General features: G+C 32.5%; 1 protein-coding gene across 1 annotated transcript; it reads right to left on the minus strand.

The window, feature by feature from the left end:
• Nucleotides 1-16,655: 16,655 nt before the first annotated feature.
• Nucleotides 16,656-22,524, minus strand: LOC139487019 (uncharacterized). The gene is made up of 3 exons (XM_071272039.1): nucleotides 22,289-22,524; nucleotides 19,961-20,035; nucleotides 16,656-17,341 (listed from the first exon to the last, which is right to left on the minus strand). Exons 1-3 carry the CDS (start codon nucleotides 22,509-22,511, stop codon nucleotides 16,887-16,889), a joined length of 753 nt encoding a protein of 250 aa, XP_071128140.1. The 5' UTR covers nucleotides 22,512-22,524; the 3' UTR covers nucleotides 16,656-16,886.
• Nucleotides 22,525-23,123: the final 599 nt, after the last annotated feature.

Below are 23,123 nucleotides of genomic sequence, written 5' to 3' on the forward strand. Positions count from 1 at the left end.
CTGGTAGGGGCTTATTATGGCCTAAAATGTGAAGTATATCTGATTCAACTTTTGGACATATTTAGACACTTAAAGAGTCGTCTTCAGTAGTCTATGTAAAACTATTGAACTGATTTGGACATGAAAAACGGCTAAATTCAAGCTAAGTTATAAAAATCCTATCAAAAATGCCACAAACCGCACTTTTCGGATGTTTTTTTTTCTGTCAAAAATGGAAGTAGCGACATTTTTGTTACGCCTCAACCTTTATATATGTTATGTTTCACCGTTAAATACAAAAGAGGGACAATAGATACCAGAGGGACAGTCAAATTCATAAATAGAAAATAAACTGACAACGACATGTCTAAAAATGAAAAAGACAAACAGACAAACAATAGTACACATGACAATACAGAGAAAACCAAAGAATAAGCAACACGAACCCCACCAAAAACTTAAGGTGATCTCAGGTGCTCTGAAAGGGTAAGCAGATCCTGCTCCACATGTGACACCCGCCGTGTTGCTCATGTTATAGAATATCCGGTAAATAGTATGGAACGCCACAACTGCCTTATGATAAGAATAACCATATCATTAAGGTTAAAAATATTTCATGAAGCAAATGTTCTATACTATAAAGACATTTGACTATAATACTCTGTCAATTCGCTATATCACTAAGGTACATTTATATACTATAAAGACATTTGACTATAATAGTCTGTCAATTCGCTAGATCACTAAGATACATTTATATACTAAAAAGACGTTTGACTATAATACTCTGTCAATTCGCTATATCAGTAAGATACATTTATATACTATAAAGACATTTGACTATAATACTCTGTCAATTCGCTTTATCACTAAGATACATTTATATACTAAAAGACATTTGACTATAATACACTCTCAATTCGCTATATCACAAAGGTACATTTTTATACTATAAAGACATTTGACTATAATACTCTGTCAATTCGCTTTATCACTAAGATACATTTATATACTATAAACACATTTAACTTTAATACTCTGTCAATTCGCTATATCACTAAGATACACTTATATACTATAAAGACATTTGACTATAATACTCTGTCAATTCGCTATATCACTAAGATACACTTATATACTATAAAGACATTTGACTATAATACTCTGTCAATTCGCTATATCACTAAGATACACTTATATACTATAAAGACATTTAACTTTAATACTCTGTCAATTCGCTATATCACTAAGATACACTTATATACTATAAAGACATTTGACTATAATACTCTGTCAATTCGCTTTATCACTAAGATACACTTATATACTATAAAGACATTTAACTTTAATACTCTGTCAATTCGCTATATCACTAAGATACACTTATATACTATAAAGACATTTGACTATAATACTCTGTCAATTCGCTATATCACTAAGATACACTTATATACTATAAAGACATTTAACTTTAATACTCTGTCAATTCGCTATATCACTAAGATACACTTATATACTATAAAGACATTTGACTATAATACTCTGTCAATTCGCTTTATCACTAAGATACACTTATATACTATAAAGACATTTAACTTTAATACTCTGTCAATTCGCTATATCACTAAGATACACTTATATACTATAAAGACATTTGACTATAATACTCTGTCAATTCGCTATATCACTAAGATACACTTATATACTATAAAGACATTTGACTATAATACTCTGTCAATTCGCTTTATCACTAAGATACACTTATATACTATAAAGACATTTGACTATAATACTCTGTCAATTCGCTTTATCACTAAGATACACTTATATACTATAAAGACATTTAACTTTAATACTCTGTCAATTCGCTATATCACTAAGATACACTTATATACTATAAAGACATTTGACTATAATACTCTGTCAATTCGCTATATCACTAAGATACACTTATATACTATAAAGACATTTGACTATAATACTCTGTCAATTCGCTATATCACTAAGATACACTTATATACTATAAAGACATTTGACTATAATACTCTGTCAATTCGCTATATAACAATATAAATATATACTGATTAATATAGTAACCTAATTCTCATACTTTCATTCCTGCTTTTAATTCGCTTAAATTAACAGACTTCATAATTAAAGAAACTGGTGCACATTACCTCACGCTATTGATATTATCTGTGGAACTTTTTGCTTTGTCGCACTATTCTTCACCTTTTTGTTAATCTTTATTCTTTTTCTCTGTGTCCTCATTACTTGAATATGTGGTGCTAACATCGCAAGTGGCCAATGTATTGTCGAGACCATCTGAAAGTCGTTTTGATTTCTAAAAGAGAGAAAACACATTTTGCCTTTTTAATACGTAGTTTTTCATAACGAATAAATGTGGTATGATTGTCAATGAGACAAGTATCTACCAAAGTTAAAATAATGTGGATGTAAGCAATTATGCAGCAGTACAGTCTTCAACAGTGAAAAAAGTCCATACCGTATACTTGTAGTCAGCCATAATAGGCCCGACATTAAATATATGAACCAATTCAATTGAGAAAACTACAGGCCTAATCTATAACAAACAATTCACGAAAAGTAAACATGACAGACATGAGGCAACAGCAACCACTGAACTACAGGATCCTGACTTTAGACAGACACATGCAGAATATGGCGGAGTTAAAAATGTGTGTGCACGCTCAACACTATTACGAGGCAGACAGAGTTGTTACAGCACAATTAAGAACAAAAATTGAAAATCGTTGAAAAATGCTTAACAGAGCAAATCGATACACAAAAAAACATCAAACAAAAAGACTGACAGAACGTGACATGGTATATCTCTATCCCTCATTCTAGCAAACAAAGTAAATATCTGGGAGTATTTGTAGTTACTGACAGCTACTTCAAAGTCAAACACAGTTAATAAAAACCCATGTATCTCAAGACTAGTCTAGTTAAACCCACGTTGTAGGAAATAAAAAGAATTAAAAGAACAGATTAGAAAAATTAAAAAAAAAAAAAAATCTACAAAAAATAACAACGGAAAATCAAAGCAAATAATAAGAAAGTCCTGCAGTGGTAGTCGAAACGCATAACACGTGCTTTTCAAAGAAAATAAACCATTGAAGAGATTGCACGCTTAAGAAACTCAAAAAACATAAAGTGTTTTCAAGGATAAATACAAAAAGTCATTAAAGAACAGACAAAACTCGGGTTTTGCTCCGTTTGAGGGATTTATAACCACAGCTTTAGAACAGTTACAAAATTTTATTAATTGGAAATTCACAATCAAAACATAAAGTTCTAATTATGCTAAGATCGTAGCACTTGTTACCTTTCTGATGGAAGGAGCGTTTGACGTCTTTCGTGTGTGCAGGTAAAATCATTTTAGTTTAATAATATTATGATTTAATGATAATATTATGTGACAAAGTGGATTCATTGGTAAGTATATATCTTCGATTTTTCATAGTAGCTTTTTTGAGAATCTTCTGATTAACTTCAAGTTAAAATAACAGACTGCTGTTGGTCAACATTAAGGTATTATTGTCATTTTGTTTATTTTCTTTGGTTACATCTTCTGACATCAGACTCGGACTTCTCGTGAACTGAATTTTAATGTGCGTATTGTTATGCGTTTACTTTTCTACATTGGCTAGAGGTATAAGGGGAGGGTTGAGATCTCACAAACATGTTTAACCTTGCCGCATTTTTGCGCCTGTCCCAAGTCAGGAGCCTCTGGCCTTTGTTAGTCTTGTATTATTTTAATTTTAGTTTCTTGTGTACAATTTGGAAATTAGTATGGCGTTCATTATCATTGAACTAGTATATATTTGTTTAGGGGCCAGTTGAAGGACGCCTCCGGGTGCGGGATTTCTCGCTACATTGAAGACCTGTTGGTGACCTTCTGCTGTTGTTTTTTTCTATGGTCGGGTTGTTGTCTCTTTGGCACATTCCCCATTTCTATTCTCAATTTTATTAAAAAGAGAATGTAATGAGCAACACGACGGGTGTTATTAGTGAATCAGTATATGCTTACTCTTCCGGACGGAGGCGAGGACGGAGGGCATGATATCAACCCTGGTTTTAGGTGGGGTTCGTGTTGCTCGATTTTATGGTTTTTTTTGTGATTTGTTATACTGTTGCTAATTTTTTATCGTTTTGGGGGGTTTATTTGTTTGCCATGGAATTGTCAGTTTAGATTCGACTTGTATTTTGTGTCTCTTTTATTAGGAAGCGATGCAAATTATTCTCATAATTATGCCATATATATGAGATACTACCGATAGGAAAACACTATCCAAAACAATGTGCACTAAACGTATTTTCATTAACCGTTTAACAAATACGTTATAGTGACAAAAACAGCAATGCATGGCGTTATCAGTTTATTTTCAATTTATGAGTTACAATTTGTTTTTAAAATCGTCTACGTACATTTTTAGCATGTAGTCATATTTTGTCGCAAAACACGCTCCATTCATCTGTCAACTAGACACTCTAACATTGACATTAAATACAGAATATCACGACTTCTTGAAAATGAATTGATGGAATTCCAATGATGTTGCAATGAGAACTTGGACATGTAGTTGTGCACCTGCTCATTTACTTTAAATCTGATTTATTACGGGGAGGTGTATATACACCAAAACAAAACAAATTACTTTTCCATTTTTAAATATATTTATTGAAGCGCTTATTTGACATAGCCGAACCTGCAAAAAATCGCACATTTTCCCATTCAAAAAGAAAAACGGATCTCTAGATTGATATGATAATCATAACAAAATAATTTAATCTTCAAGGTATGGAAGTAATTTACGATAATTGTGATGACAAACATAGAGGAATATATCTTACCTCATTTATCTAATTGCAATAACCAAAATATTTAAATAAATAGAAAGTTATAACTTCACGCCAAAGAAAATCACTCAATATACGTGAATCGTTTTATATACTGACGGACTTTAGAAACGCAACACTCGATAATTTTTTTTTAGTTTCTATACTATTAAACGGGAAGACCTCATGTTGTGTGTCGATTCTCTTCTTTCCACAATAAATCAATCATCATGCCTCTGTGTCCTATAGGTGACATGCATAGTCGCATTTGTCATCCATTCTTATGATTATTCAGATTGAGTTATTTTGAGAGAAAAACGACAAAAAAGGAGTCCGGATATGACTTTTAGTCATAGATAAGACTTCCGGTTTGAGACATGCACAAATACAACCAATCGTATGATAGATAACAAAACTGAAAAAAATAAATAAGCCAATCAGAGCGTTCTCCATATCATGGTGGTTAGATAGAAAGAACCACAACTAAAATACCTTCTTATAGAGGACATTTATTTTTCGCGATTATCTACTACATGTTAACTACGAATATACTACTTTAGGTGTCAGACCACCAATTAAAAATCCCTATCTGTTCAACCAAATTTTGCAATTTTCACAGCTTTCTAAATATATTACCTTAAGTTTAACTTCAAGGAAACCAGGTATATCCTGAATTGTACATGTATCACCTTCCTACATGCCAATTTTCAACCAATGTTTAAAGTCTTGTAACAAATTTCTGATTTTGAAAAGACAGGTACTACCAAAATAACTCCCGGTTTTCTGGAAATCTTAAATTAGTGTACTATGTAGCGCATTAATCCTGAATTTTTAATGCAAACTCATAGACAAGTGAATTTTGGCTCAAAATGGTCTAAATATATTTCCCTTTCACCAAAAGTTTCATTTCTGCAAATTTGTTGATTAGTTTAAGTAAACAATGACATCAAAAGCACTATTTTGTGTCAAAGTAGGACTACTTTTACATACGTTCTAAATTGGAGGGAGTAATTGGTGGTCTGACACCTACAATATACAGAGACTCTCAGTGTTCTGTCTACTGTTTTCTTTGAAATGTTTACTATTGAAGGGGTCATACCAGTTGCATATATATATTAAAATAAGTAAAACATGTGACACAAGTACAACCAATCGTATGATAGATAACAAATATGAAAAATAAATAAGCCATTCAGAGCGTTCTCTATATCTTGTTGTTTAAATCGCAAGAATCACAACTATTTTACCTCTTTAGAGAGGACAATTATTTTTCGCGTTTCATATAATGGTGATAGATCACAAGAGCCACAACTATTATACCTCCTTAGAGAGGACAATTATTTTTCACGTTTATATATGTTACAGTAAATAGGTGAAATTAGGAATTACATGTAATTACTAAAATTTAGGAATTACAGGTAATTCCCGATGCACTTAGTTAATACAGGTAATTCCTGAAACGGCCCAGTTATTACCAGTAATTACTAACTTTAAAATGAGTTTTTACACCTATTTACTGACTGCTAAAACAATGTTTTATTATGGTCAGATGATCAAAAGTTATGGTAATACTAACTAGATGATCAGTAAGTACTCTTAGAATATTGAATGGTTGATTTGTATTCAAAATATCTTGAATAATTATGGACTTTCAAATATTTGGTTAAATCTGAGTAACTTTAGTTTTAATCCAAAATGGTTAAAGTTAAGCATTATACAGATAATTTTTGACCAATTTCAGCAGACATGGAAATCAGAAATGGAAAATTCTCCCAAAGCATTATGTTTTAACTTTTTTCAAAACAACTTTGAGTTTGAAGAATATTTAGACTTATTACCTTATAATTTAATTTTAACGGGTCTTCTGATTGGCTGACGTTATTTTGTTATGAGCCCATAGACATAATTTAGTCATGTTACCGTGACGTCATCAACGTTTTTTCATGGTTTTCTACGGTTAAATATGGAATTTACAATTAAATTATAAGAAATGACTGTAATATATTTTCTGTCTATTCGAAATAACATAAAAAAAAAATGTGGTGCACAATGTTACGCTACGCTCGTTATTCAGTATGCACCAAATTTTTTATGTTATTTCTTCATAGACAGAAAAAATATTACAGTCATTCCTTAAATAAAGATCAGATAACATTGTGAAGGTAAAGAAAAGGAATGAACTGTTATGTGCATTAGCTTCGAGATATAAAAAAAGTTAAATATATATATTTTTTTTGTTGTTAAATCATTAATAAAAATGATATAGTGAAATTATAATTCACTGTTAGTAGCCAATCCAGTTCTATAATTAGCTGAGAAACAAGGTTGATGAGTTGTGCACTTGCGAGTGAATATTTGGACCTCATTGAATACGTATTCATGTGACCTTCAATTCAACCCCTAGCTGAAGATGGGTTATCGATGTATTAAGCTATTAAAATTGTAAGGGTTTTGCAGAACAAACAGTCTCGAATACTTTTGCTATTAATCGCAGGCTCAACAAAAATGAGGAAAAAATGTTAACATTTTCCTCTAGATACTATCTTTAACTAGTACTATAAGAAACTTCTGTCAAAATTGGGTAAAAATCCAGGATGGTTTATAAAATCTAATGTTTTAAAAACTTAAACTTCAGAGTGTATGCAATGTTTACTGGGAAAAAACTAGTCCATTTATCCTGATTATAATTGATATAGGAAAAAAAAGGATTGTTTTTACAAGCTTTACTTTCGGATATTATCTTATGATCATAACATTTAGCTTCTGTCCAAGTTTGATAGAAATCCAAGATATTTGGAGAAAGTTATTTTAAAGTTTTAAACCACAGCGCATGATTGAGATTTTAGTTTAACAAAATTATGAAAATCAATTTTGGATTGATATCATTGTCTTGCATGCATACATTTACGGAATTTCAAGACATATAAAACAACCATTTTCCAGTTTCAATTCACAAACAGTAAAGAGTATGCACTTTTGATGTGCCTTATATTCCTACATCCTCAAGTAAGCTCCCTTAAAATCCCTACCCCTTTACTTTCTTATTTTGAATCTTGAGTTATGTTTTTAATTTTAAAACAAAAAATCAAGTTAGTAAATAGCTGTAAAAATGTCCAAAAAAATCAGTAATTACCAGTAATCACTGAAACAACTAGTAAATACAGGTAATTACTAAATTGTCTAGTAATTACAGGTATTAACTGAAATGTTTAGTAATTACGTGTAATTCCTAATTTCACCTATTTACTGTAACATATATACATGTAAACTACGAATATACTACTTTAATATATAGAGTCTCTGTTTTCTGTCAGGGACTTTCTATGTTAGTATAGAAAGTCCCTAATTCTGTCTACTGATTTCGTTGAAATGTTTACTTTTTAAGGGGTTATACCACTTGCATATATATTAAAATAAGTAACACATGCTCAACTTCATCTAAAACTACCTCGAGCAAAAACTTTAACCCGAAGCGTGACAGACGGACGACCAAACGAACGATCGCACGGATGCACAGACTAGAAAACATAATGCCCATAAATGGGGCATACAAATTAATTGTTGAAAGGGAAAATAGTGATTTGGCAAAAATAAAAGTATGTTAGAGATTAGAGGAAGGCATGACCTTTTTCTGGGCGTCGGGATCGGGTGTTAGTAAGCTCGGGATTTGGGGATTGATCCTTACGGGATCAGGGAATATATTTTTCAATTTCGGGATATGAATTTCTTTACGTTCTGCATCTCTGAATTTCATGGTTTTAAGCCCGGGATTTCGGGATCAGGACCCCGCCGACCACCCCTCAAATTAGCCTTAGTCGGTCTTAGTCTTTTATACATGATTCACATCCTACCATTGGCATGTTAATAAGGCTCTCAAAATTTTCGATTTCGGGATATGAATTTCTTTACGTTCTGCATTTCGGGATTTCATGGTTTAAACCCGGGATTTCGAGATCAGGACCCCGCCGACCACCCCTCAAATTAGCCTTAGTCGGTCTTAGTCTTTTATACATGATTCACATCCTACCATTGGCATGTTTATAAGGCTCTCAAAAGAAAAAGCACTGATGGATTGTCCTAGAAGCATATTTTATTAGACTAATAATGGTCTATATATAAGCACTTACATTTATTTCATGTTTGAAACGGTGCAAATTAATTTTTTAAGCATTGTAGCAAAGGAGAAGAATAATTGTGGTCCGAGGCAAGAAACACGAAAATAATTGAATTTAACAGAAAGGAAACAAATATTGGACTTTGGAAAAAAGGACAGGGCTTTTGATACCTTTTATGAAATTCTCCATACATAATATCTTTTACAAAAAATCCTCCTGCAACAGTTCACAAGCTGTATATTTCCGCGATTTCGCGGGTGTGTTCTAGTTACATTTAAAATAAACATTACTCATGAAATACTAAATATTTATAATGAATATAAAGTTAAATCATTTCTTTATCTTCTAAAGTAAGTTTGAAATTCAAAATTTGAATTTATTACGTTATGCTTAACGTTTAAATCGTGTGCTGGGCACACACATCTTGGTTTTTAACTCTTCATTATGGTTATGTCAATCGTCGAAGACAGAGAGAGCTGTTAAAAATCGCTTAATTATTGACAGAAAGGTTAACCAATACTTATGGGAATATTTTAGTCAAAAGCAACATCACAAAAATACTGAACTTCGATGAAAATTCAAAACGACAAGTCCCTAATCGAGTGGTGAAAACAAATGATCAGACTCATCAAACGAATGTATAACAACTGTCATATTCCTGATTTCTTATTTTAATTATTTCCACTAATTTTAGTCTGGTTTGCAGTAATGTTGCATACAATGAAATCTTTATAAGCAATACCAAAGTTGTTTATGTGGCATTTCAGCATAAGAGAATCATTGCTATGACATCCAACAATTTGGTAAACAAACAACTGACGTTGTAGCCGTTATACAGTGTTGCAAATGATGATGTCTTTTTTTTTTTTATTGAAATGACGTAACGTTAAACTACAGGTTAACCGGGTCCGTTGTTTTTCATTTACGAATTATGACTATCTGTTCTCAAGTTTCACCAACTTAAAAGTAATTTATTAGCGCGAATTGGTTCTCAAAAGCACGTGCACTCAAACTTGTCTGTGAATTTCTAATGACTTAATTCAAATTTTCATTTCTCAGTCATGACAAAAAGGAAAATCGATAACTTTTTACTGATTAAAACGGGAAGCATGAAAAGCAATGTAATGAATAAACGTCATGCTTGGATGAAAAAGATGAACACACTGTGTGTTGCGTTTTTATAGTCTGTCAGTATATATTAATATAAATTCGAGGACTTCAAAGCGTTTCATATCTATCTCGAAATGACGAAATGTTTGTATTTAACCAGAGATGTCCCTGATTTATCACATTCAAAAGTTGTCTTTTCAATTTCGTCTAAAGTTCCAAGGTAAATTGGCATTCTTTTTTAATAAGATTATTAAAAAGGATTAAGAGATGTGGTATGATTGTCAATGAGACAGCGATCCACAAGAGTTCGAATGATAAGGATATAAAAACAATGATGACAGGCAATCGTATCGCTTTAATGACCGTACTTTATTATGTTTTTGGCTATATTTATTATGTTTTGTTGACGCTAAAATATGTATATGTTTTCCTGATACATTCTCCTTGAAACGAAAATATAAAGTAACCGTACCTATGTAACTTAATTTACATTAGAAGTGTAATAAATTGTAGATGTCATTTTTCGACTGTACGCGTCTGTCCTGGGCATATACTTTTGATAGATGCTTAAATGGATAGCACTCTATTAAAAGTTTGCTAAAATGGATATATAATAAAATTTCAAATACAAGCCCTAACTATTGACGGTAACGTTTGTTCACTTAAAATTTCATTTACATTATGTGAACACAGCTTGTATTTTACAAAACTTGTATCTCTCAATAATAAACTACTGATGTAGGATATCATGCAATGGCGTTAAACACTTATCTATAGTAAATACAAAACGCTAATGAATACTCATTGGATCAATTAATAACCTTTTACGCTGTTGACCATTAAAAAGAACACATTTAATCCTAAAAGACTTTTGGTGTTCCGAAAGACTTTAGAAATCTTTCAATATATACTAGGGTTCACGCAATAACACATGTGACTAAAGTGTCCTCCACAATAGACTTTCGAATAAAAGCAAATTCTGGCACACAAACAGACACCATTCAAAGTATATAATTTATTAGCTAAATGGTAGCTCAGCATACTGCATAACACAGTTCAAATTGGTATTAACTGTTTACATAAATTGTGTTAACATATAACATATTTAGCTTTCTTTCTATACTGATGCAATGTATAGTATATAGCAAACACAAGAGTTACTGCTGTCTTATAACTGAACAAATAATGAATTTTCATTATCTATGTCTCATTAAAGTACAAATTAAAATATCAAAAGTACAGAGCTCCAAGGAAAATTCAAAACGGAAAGTCCCATATCAAATATAAAAATCTCAAGCTGTAACATGTACAACAATCAAATGGAAAACAGCTGTTATATTTCTGAAATAGTACAGACTTTTCCTTACGGAGCTACCATTTGATTTTTATTGATGGTTAGGATAAAAAAATCGAAGTCCATTCAGCATTTTTTTTTCACTCTATGCGATCCTGCCTTTTGTATAAGTTATTCCTTACTTTTTGTTCTTAAATTGTTGCCCTGCCTTTTTTCCCCAAAGTGACTCATCCTTCCTTTTTTCAAGCTAAAAAATCCTGTCCTGCAATTATTTTTCAATTTCAATTCCCATTAATAATGAATGGTAGATCCACTAGAGCTATGCAAAATATTTGAGAGAGACTGTTGATCAGATATTGTAGTCTCGTGTCAAGTGAATTCACCAAAACAAATATCAAATATGTAAAACTGTTTGTTACTTTTTATAATCGTTTGAAACGTCAATGTAAAAAGATGTCAGATTTAGAATCAAATAAAAATGTAAATACAGCTGTTTCTCAAACCACGCCTCTATTTGGAAGAAATTGAATAATCATAGATAATTAACTTTGTTTTTGGTTCCCAGTTCTGATCTGTAGGTTGCATCTCATAGAGACGTATCTTGGGAATGTTACCAGTAAATATACATGTAAATATTGTTTATATTGAAATCTGTGGTAACCTTACAGTCGAGGTAGGGATATTTAAGAAATCTAGTGTTAGTTTAAACCCTTAGAAGTTCGGGGAATATACACGTTGAAAATATGGTGTACAGCCCTATATTTTGATCTTTGTAAAAAGTAGAGGTGCGTATGAACTTTCCACTCTAGTATATGATTTTTTTTCAAAACTTCAAAGTAAAAGTGGTACAGTTTAAGCCGTAAAGGGAGTTCCTATGGAAAAATGCATTGTTTATATTTACAGAAATGCAAACTAAACATAAATTTGTTTCATGTGTGAATATGTTTTCGAAGACAAATTAGGAATAGATATTTACCTATGGTAATTTGAAGCATGATAGTCGTATGACCTCCGATTTTTGTCATGTTTAAGTTGTTGTATGTTTTTGTTTTAGTAACATAAGCAAATTGATAATAAAAGTACAAACCATTTATATGTTTTGTTGAATTGTTGGTTACTTTTTTGTAAATATTATGGAGCAAATTTATGAAAAAACAGAAGATTCTCAATTTCTTATAATAATGCTGAAGTTTTATAAAGCATCTTATTGTTCTGGATGCCGTTCTTTGATAGCGGATTAAGAAACTAGTTAAAAGCACTAAAATATAAGTTGTAAAACACTCTCTAGAGGCCGAGATGAAACGGTTTTTTCGTGTGTTTTTTTTGGTGTAATTTATGCAACAAATACATGATAGAGATCTTCGAATGTTAAGAAAACGCCATAAAAGGGAGGCGAAAGATTCCAGAGGAATAGCCAAACTCATAGGTCGAAAACAAATTGACAACGCTAACAAAGAAAACGACAAACAGACAAATAATAGTTTACTCGATACAACATAGAAAACTAAGGACTAAGCAACACGAACACCACAAAAACTGGGCGTTATCTCAGGTGCTCTGGAAGGATAAGCAGATCCAGCTCCACATGTGGCACTCGTCGTGTTGCTCATGTTATTACAAACCCGGTTTACAGTTTAATTCGGTAAGTCACATTCGTGAAAAGAAAAGAGGTTTGTAGTTAGTACAAAAGGAACATATCCGATATCATACGTGCATCTTAAAAGAGGGATGAAAGATACCAAAAGGGCAGTCAAACTCAAAAATCTAAAACAAATGGACAACGCCATGGTTAAAAATGAAAAAGACAAACAAAAAACAGCACACATGACACAACATAGAAAACTAAAGAATAAACAACACGACCCCCCCCCCCAAAAAAAAAACAAACAAAAAACAAAACAAAACAAGGGGTGATCTCAGGTGCTCCGGAAGGGTAAACTGATCCTGCTCCAAATGCGGTACCCGTCGTGTTGCTTATGTGATAACAAATTCGGTAAATAGTCTTATTCGGTAGGTCACATTCATGAAAGGGAAGGTGATTGTAGTTACGACGTAAGGAACATATCCGATATCATTTGTGAAACGGTTATTCCATAACGGTTAACCAACTCGTGATGGCATCCGTAAAATTTACGAAGGGATGATTTCAACATCACCATTTGGAACTCTTGGTTTGATAGCTTCCTTGTGAGCAGCAACCCTCTATCAAGAAAATCATGATAGGAAATGCAAGCACTGGAATATCGTATCAATTGGGAGATATATATCCCGTATGCAGGTGCTGCTGGAATGTTGCGACCCTCTTTGTCAATTTTTAGATGTAAGTCAAGATATGAGGCCGACTTAACTGTATCTGTAGTATCCCTTATCTCTAGCTCGATGGGATAGATGCGTTCCACATAGTCACCAAATGTTGAATTATTTAGTGAAAGAACATCATCTATATAGCGGAAATTAGAGTTAAAGGATATTGCTAACTTCTTATCTTTCTTCCTAAGAAGTTCCTGCATGAAGTCAGCCTCATAATGATAAAGAAACAAGTCGGAGAGTAGAGGGGCACAGTTTGTTCCCATTGTGATGCCGACAGTCTGTTGAAAAACACGTCCTCCGAACGTAACAAATATGTTGTCAATCAAGAAATCAAGCATCTTGATAACATCAGTTTCAGAGAATTTTTTGTTTGAATCAGAGTGGTCCTTTACAAAGTAGGATTTATCCCTCCCTAAGACAAAATACTTGTATCTACGTTGGCCATTCTTTTTTATAAAGCAAAGCAATACCAACACTTTCAATTTGTCTCTTAGTTTGGAATGTGGAATACTAGTATAAAGAATAAAAAGTCAAATGTTTTAATACTGTTACAAGATGAAAGAGAGTTAGATTGTATGTACTCTAAAAGATTTTTGGAATTTTTAAGTATCCACATCTGATTCACGCCCCCTCTAGAATAGGCAGTTTCACAATAACTTTGAAACCGGTCTTTGATTGCTGATAAAATGGATGTTAATAATTTAGAAAGAGGTTTTGTGGAGCACTTGGAAGACCCAGCAATATACCGTTGTTTGTAAGGACACTTATGTAGTTGAGGTATCCAATACAGTGATGGAAGATCCAGTTCTTCATCTTTGGTTGAAATTCCAAAGGAACACAGAACAGACCTATGATTATCCAGGATTTCCTCTTTGGTAAGTGTCGTGAGGGTATATGTTGAGTTTCCAAGAGAATTGTCAATACCTAATTCGTTTATCAAGCAGTTAATGTAATGAGTTTTACACACAAAAACGATGTTGTTTGGGGCTTTATCTGCGGAGACAACAAAATATTTGTCACGGAGGTAGGATAGGTGTTTTGCAACATTTGGGTCTTTAAAGATTGATGTAGCATGGGCATTGATAGACCGATTCAGTTTCTTAATTCTGATTTGTATCAACGACCTCACTGCCTTAATCCATTCGGAAAGAGTGTCTACGTCTTCCTTCTCGCGCTTAGTCTATTGCCTGGCATAATCCTCAACTGAATCCATCAAAATTTTAAAGTTGTATTTCCAATTGATGGATTTAGGATCACGATATTTCGGACCTTTCGATAACACATTTCGTAGAGAAGTGTTATTAACAATGTTGAGGTCACCGGTAATAACGTGGCCAGGAGGATTATATGTGAATTGGGAAGTAGCACAAGTGCAATCAGGAGGTTGAGACTTGAAGTCGTGAATATCGAGATCCTGCAAAACGTGTTTGTAATTGAAAATTTCAGTTGCAATAGTTTGGTATCGGTATAGGATATTGCCTAAGTTGACGCCATCGATACCTTTGTTGGCAAAGGAAAGATTAAGGAAAGTTCTTTTCTCTTTTTCAGCTTTGCCAATGCGGACTAGCTTGAAAAGTCTGTGACTTGCAATATCCGAAATTATAGCTGTACTTTTGTATTGGTTTGAATGAGGGTTTGTAACAGTGGATTCCGATCATAAATGGAACAGAGAATGAAGTTTTGAAAGGGGTAATGAATAAAGTTTCATGCGAATGTGATGAATACCTAAAGGCTTTTGTATAAATGGCAGCAAGTCATTAATAGATATATCATGCAGCGAAGGTGATGTATAATGACGATGACCAGGACTGCATCTACGTCGAGGAGTCGAGTTGAAAATATTCATCACATTCACCGAGTTACACGAAGGACTAGACAGAATACCTATACCATCAATTTTGTCATTGGTAAGGTGTGACCTGGTTATTAAATGAATGTTTACTATTTGACTCTATTTTGAAAAAAAAAAAAAATATATTCTAAAGAACTTAATTCCGAGTAAATTGCTGTTTTTTGTACTAAATATATGATAAATGATGTTATCACGACTGTATATATTGCATACCATCAACACCTTTTTGGTTTTTGAAGTTTGTTCCTGATGTTAGAAATAGGCATATTATGTACCCTTTTGATTATTTCAGAATACTTTTCGGAGGTCTGATATTCGAATATAAACAACATTAATACATTTATTGTAATTACCAAGAGATTATATATATAGAATAATTTATGGCAAAATCCGTATCACATGCTGTATCACCACGAGAAACCAATATCAGTCCCAAGGGCCGAAGGTCCCAAGGGCTGATATTGGTCGAGTGGTGATACATCATGCGATACGGATTTTGCCATGTATTATTCTGTTTATCATATATTTTAATAGAATCCGATTCACGGGATATCTTTTTTTTTTAAATCGTCCGAAAATATAAGCTAGAAAAGAACATAATTTTCCTGTATTTTTCCAACTGACTTTTTTTTAGACTTCCTTATTTTCTTAATATCCACATCGTTAAGTCTCCTATAACCTTTTGTCTTTCTCAATATACATTGAAGACCGTGTATTTAAATGCATCCACTAACGATACCGGTATTGCATACCCCGTATCGCATATCAAAACTCGTATCGCCTACCTTGCTGTATTTCTCGGTTTTGGAAAAAAATGAGTTTTCACTAAAAACATGATCCCCCAAAAAATATTAGACTACTGAGTTACTTTACGAGCGATTTTTATATAAAAAAGACACAATAAGATGTAGAAATATCTGACGTTTTATTGTTTAATTATTTGTTATTTTTTTTTGCTATGCGATACGGGTTATGCGATATGGGTTTAACTATGCGATACGGGGTAGGTGATGCAGAATGGAAAAAAAGAACCTTTAATATATATACAAAATTGCTGTTTTTTGTACTAAATATATGATAAATGATGTTATCATGACTGTTTATATTGATAATCATCAACGTAATGCAGTCATGGCGTTCTGTAATCTTTATTTTGATTCACTTGTGACTTCCATCGTTTTACACATGGTAATTCTGTAATAAGTCGCCTTGAATCATATAACAGTTAACGAAAGAAAGGAGAATGTAACTACGAAATGTCTTTAAAATATGGGGGTATTTCCGAGGCATAATAAAGTAGATTTTGTTTAACTAGACAAAATAATAGTTTATGAATTTCCATTTTAATGCACATGTATATGTACTATTTTGAGCACACAACACATGTCAGAGGATAATTGTGTATATAGGGAGGACACTGTAAGGCTCCACACTTTGCTAACACAGAAAACAATAATTTGCCATTAGTATCTTGAACACCAGCATTTAGGTATTCAGGATGGCTGTCCACGCATACATATGATGACGCGGCTGCATGACCATGATCTCCCGAACCTAGATATCCATGGTATTCTATATTCCATCCGTTATAACATTTGTTCTTCCCAGGAACCATAAGGATTGAAGTTGAACGTATCTTTCTGCAGACAGCACATGGTACATCTTCATCATCTTTACCAAAAAAGTTCGTTTCGTATTCTGCGCCATACATACGTCCGCCATCAGAACCACTAGTCTTCACAAAATCTGGATCTGGTGGAAGACAGACATACTCTGCTGCGGAACCTGGATTGGTATAATATCCACCTCCAGCATAACCTAACAAAAATAGAAAGGTCACGCTTTAGACAATAATCAAGAAATAGAAGAACATGTATCCGACTTCTGGTTCATAAATACAAAAATTGTACAACGATCTATACAATCTGCTGTCGTATGGTATTTTAATAGACTTTCATATTCATTTTTTGGAGTATATATAAAGTTAAAAATAAATTTAAATTGAAAAAAAAATCATATCTATTTTTTCCTATTTGAAAGTATTTTTCATTACTCTAAATTTTGAATGAAATTTGTTGTTATAATTTTTGAATTCAATTTTAATTCCGTAACATATCTTCCTCGCTTAAAGATGTTTCAATGTCTGAATTTGAGTATAATGTTACCTTTTTATGGATTAAATTAGATTCTCAAAGTTTCCGTAAAGTTTTGGATTTTGAAATATTTTGGCCTCAAACACTTCTATAGAATCATTAATTTGGGAAATAGTAGGGTGTCCAGTATCGGAAAAGACGCCTAGTTAACGAGTTTAAGTTAACAGATAACACACGGCTATATTTATAAATTATGCAAACTAATGGAAAATCATTATATTTTCCAATCATGAATGTCGTCGTACGCTCCTGTGCTCACGTGTTTTTTTTTAAATTTGTAGTTTCTTATTGTACCCAAAGATACCTCCTCATACAGGCCATCTTCAACACGAAAAATAAAGGTATTGCTGTCTGTGTTATTTGTTCAAATGATAATAATCGTTTAGCTTTAACATTTAATTGATCATATAACGAAAGCTGAAAAGATTTATATAATTTAAATAATTTTAGTAAGACTATGTTTTTAGTTGAAAGTTACCACATTTTGAACGAAAGAAAATTTATTGCGTGAAACTTTCACAGGATTTTACTCTGATACGTATACATCAATAAGACATGGTTCATATGTGTGCCAAATATCATTCGTGTAATGCCAATTTGTGAAAAGAAAATAGAAATTTTAAACACAGTGATAATTCTGCCTTGATTCAAACACGCCTTTTCTCGTGCCGTTAATCGTTTTGTAGCTTACACTATCAGGAGTTGAAGTCATAAAACTTCGCTCAATGCTTGGAGCACAAACATCATGCTCGAAAGATGAAATCAAGCATTTTGATTGGTTGATTTAAGAGTATGAGTACAAAAATCTGATTCTAAATTGTCAAGGCCAGGTCATTAACTAGGACAATTGTCACTAAATTCATTACTTTTTTTGGCTTGTTGTAAGGTCGATTTGTATGTTTTGGATAGTCGAGATAGATAGAGGATCGTTGTTTTATATTAGGAAATATTTTGGAATGGAATAAGTGTGTTATAGTTAAGGGTTCTTCTATTGAATTGCTTATAAATATGCGAAAAATCAACACAAACAAAAGCTTTATCGAGGCTATGGGAGCACAGAAAGATCAGGTATATTTTAGTATATTGCATGATGCTTCAAACCTAACCCGTCGTACAGATAATTACAAAATATTGTATCACCATTCTAGTTATGAATCTTATACTAGCAGACACAACAGCAGTTATTTTAAATTTAAATCAAATTCTTGTTCGTCTGTAAAAGTGTTTCAGGTCATATAGAGAAGGTCGTCAAGTTCTTGCCTAGAAAAAGTTTTTTTGAGTCAGTAAGAACCAGCAGGCCTTAATCAGGTTTCTTGACGAATCAATTTTGCAGCATCATGGTATATCAACAGTTACTATGATACATGTGTTGATTGGGCACCCTACTAAAATGCGCATCTCGTGAACTAAATTTGGTATCTTTAACATTGTATTTTTTATAATTTACGATGTCTGTAGATTTGAAAACGTGAAACTAGAAACACATACGAAATACACTAACAAACGACAACCACAGAACAACATGCTCCTGACTTAGGACCTTGAACAGTGGAATATAAAAAAATGTTTTAGTAAATGCTGATGCATGTTTCTTTCAGCGACGCTTCCGTTTTTTGTTATCAGTCTGTTGACGCACCAGTATTACTATTGTCCTCATCTTATTTGTTTACTCTAACTTCTGTTGCATCAAATTTATAGAAATATGGCTACATCTGTATTTTGGAAGACCAGAATATAACATTTAAATTGTTTTTGTGTCGTTTACATTGACTTAAAACACCCTTTTATTTTATCATTTAAATAGATATAGTAAGATGTGGTATTAGTGCCAATGGGACAACTCTTCATCCAAATAGCAATTTATAAAAGTAAACCATTATAGGTCAGTGTACGGCATTCAACACAGAGCCTTGGCTCACACCGAACAACAAGGTATAAAAGACCCCCAAATTACTAGTGTAAAACCATTCAAACGGGAAAACTAACGGTCTTATCTATACTCCAAAAAAACCGCGAGAAACGAGAAACACGTATAAATTACACAAACAAACGACAACTACTGTACATCAGATTCCTGACATAGGACAGGTGGAAACATTTGCAGCGGGATTAAACGTTTAAATGGTACCAAATATAACTGACTAACGTTTTGTATCGTAAACGAAGGACAATTCACGGTGAAATCTGACTACAGTAAACTATAACAGATCACAATATTAAATTTTTGTACGCAGAAATCATTCAAAGAAATGTATTACAATCATGATGAGAATACAATAGTTACCCGAATACACCTGTTCTGTGTCTGTGTGGTTTGGACAATTTCTTCGTCCCCAAATAACATAGGTAGAACCAGTGCCTACAAAAGAATAGAGAAAATTAAGATGTTATTCATTGGTTTTCTCTCAATGATTTTTGTTGTTCCATATTGACGAATCGTAGAAGAAGACAACAATTGTTTGTATGTTTATCAAGACATTGGAATATTGAGGGACGCTATCATTCTCAATTAATTTAAATTTTATATTTACAAACAAATAAAACGCAATGTGTTACAGATTTAATTTGCAGTTACATTTTCCGATGTAAACTATAAGCATCATTGTAGTGTTTCTTTATTTATCTAATAACCTCTCATTTTTGAAAATATTCTCTAACAATTTAACCAGTTTTGACCGAGAATCAAAATTTTGTCAGATGTACTGACAAACGAACAAAGGAAAATCAGGATGTGTGGTTTAATTCTAATAACATATATCAGGCAAAATTGAACTATTCAATGTTGAATAAAACTTATTCAGTCACAAAATAACCTTCGATAAACTAAACTAGTGTCTTCAAATATTAGCTGTATTTGTACGAAGCTTAGAAAGAGGTGTAATGCAAGCTTCAGCCAGCTCCTATTCCTGTTTTGACCCGAGTACACATTTCCGTTGATATTTAAAGATACTAACAGTTATTTTCTTTATCCTGTAATTAATTAGGTCTTTCCACTTTTCCATTGAAAGAACTATTGATATTATTTTAATTATAATGTCTTTCCACGGACAAGTGGAAAGATCTATTGATTTTGTTCTGATTATTATTTTGCTTTCTTCCACCTAAATTTTGTTCTTGCGGGGTATTGTTATTTTACAAGAAGTCGCTAAGATATTTCATATATGATATCGAACAGTTTAGACGCTTTAAAAACTGAAACCTTTGAACCGAAGACTTTACCTTGTAAGAGTTATCTCCCCAAACACTGTTTTTCTTGTGTTCACTACTCCTTCGCAACGTTTAGGATTACGAGAATTTTATTTTACCAAATTGGTCTTAACGTCTTCAGGATGGCATATTGAAACGAAGCTATCCAGAGTCTCCATATGAGAGTTATTTTCCCATATGCATTTGATATAAGAGATATGTATTTATAACTGGTAAACCATAAGTGATATAGGCCTAGAGTCTTTTGATTTGAGGTCCTTGGTAAAAAAAAATGAAAATTATGTAGAGTCAAAGGTTAAGGTCATATTCTGAATTTAGATTTTTGCTTATTTTCATTTATTTTCGTAAACCGTATAAGATATGGACAAATTATTTTTACTGAATTGTTAGTTGCGACATGTCGTTACACGTATATTTTGATTGCAAGGGTATATTGAATGTAAAGGGGAGTTTTCTCACTTTTCATATTCCAAAAATATATGGTTCTATATACTTTTACATAAAAAAAAGTACAAAATTAAGCTATTGTCTGTTTACACAAAGTCATTTTCGGTTGGATTTTAAGGTCATGTAAAAGTGGCACGAAAGATACCAGAAGGACAGTAAAACTTATAAATCGAAAATAAACTGACAACGCCAGGCTAAAAATGAAATTGCAACTTAAATAAAAAAGTACAAACACTTCATATTAAATGTCGCTGAGATATTTCGTATATATTATCGAACAGTTTAGCCATTTTTAAAACTGACACCATTGAGGCGAAGACTTTACATTGTAAGAGTTATCTCCCCAAACACTGTTTGTCTTGTGTCCATTTCGCAACCGTTAAAGATTACGATTAATTTATTTTACCATTTTGCTCGTATCGTCTTCAGGATTAAGGTGGCTTTTGAACCGAAGCTATCCGGAAACGCCATATGAGAGTTATTTTCCCTTATGCATTTGATATAAGAGGTATGCATTTTTAACTGGTAAACCATAAGTGATATAGACCTAGTGTCTTTTGATTTGAGGTCCTTGGTTAAAACAAAAACGAAAATTAGGTCAAGGTTAAAGGTCAAGGTCATATTCCAAATTTTGATTTTTTCCTTTTTTTTCCTTTGTTTTTCAAAAACTGTGTAAGATATCGACAAATTATCTGTATTAAATTGTCATTTGCGACATGTCGTAACACGTACATTTTGATTACAAGGTAACGTTTACTGTAAAGGGCATTTATGACCTTTGAACACCGGTAACTGTTGCCTTTACTTATTTAACAATGATGAACATGCCATTTTAGCAAATGGACTTTTTTACCTTTTGTGTTTTTCCTTGATTACATTCCATTTGATTGATATATGAATATTTTTCAATCCGTTTAGTGACCAATACCTTAATTTAAAAGTAATTGGTACATTTTACCTTCAGCAGATTGCAATTGTTTGATCTCTGATTGTTGTAACTGTATGGTTAGTGATTGCTGTTTTACCGTGGTGTTAAGGATCGATAACATATTCTCCATCCTGTTCAAACGATCATTGATTACATCTGGGTCATTCAGCAATAGACGTTTTACATCCTTTTCCCCAGCAAAACAAACTGTCAAAGCACAAAGTGCCAGAGCACATTGAAAATACCCTTTCATTGTGTAACGTTCGGAATCCTTATCTGTTCTCAAGGTCTTTTAATGTCAATGAGATTATATGAATCATACATACATTCATGTACAGTTATGTAGTTCATGTATAGTATATGAAAGATAAATATCATTTGAACTTAAATGTACCTGTTGACTCGTAACAGAATAAATTTGACAGCATCACGTAATGCTAAAAAATGTTCATGATAATACTAAGAAAGCGACAATTTGGTTCTGGTGGATTTGGTTGGTGATTGGCTGGAAAGTTTGCCTTAAGTCGCGTCATAATATTCCTTTGTAGAAAATTCAAAGAAAAATTATTTATTATCAATCAGAAGCAGATTTAAAAGGTTTTTGTTTTACTTTTTAATCCTGAGCTTTCGTTTTTTATTTTTTTCTGCCAGTCCCGAATATCTGTATATAGTTAGATAGAAAACATATTTCATTTCAAAATTTTCTTTCATTTGTTGGTGTCACAGTTGTCGAAAAGAGAACATGATTGTTATAAAGACAGTTGGAACATGTTCATACTCACCTGTGATACAGCTGTATATAACGGTCAACCAACTCGTGAAAGCATCTGCTAAAATTTCGAACAGATAATTAAAATTTCAACAA

This window comes from Mytilus edulis, chromosome 8 (assembly GCF_963676685.1).
Source record: "Mytilus edulis chromosome 8, xbMytEdul2.2, whole genome shotgun sequence".
Lineage (NCBI taxonomy): Eukaryota > Metazoa > Mollusca > Bivalvia > Mytilida > Mytilidae > Mytilus > Mytilus edulis.

Coding starts and splice junctions, on each gene's coding strand:
- LOC139487019 (XM_071272039.1), bottom strand. CDS start 22,511: ATGAAAGGGTATTTTCAATGTGCTCTGGCACTTTGTGCTTTGACAGTT. Junction 20,036..22,288: donor ACAATTGCAATCTGCTGAAG/GTAAAATGTACC, acceptor ATTCTTTTGTAG/GCACTGGTTCTACCTATGTT. Junction 17,342..19,960: donor CACAGAACAGGTGTATTCGG/GTAACTATTGTA, acceptor TATTTTTGTTAG/GTTATGCTGGAGGTGGATAT.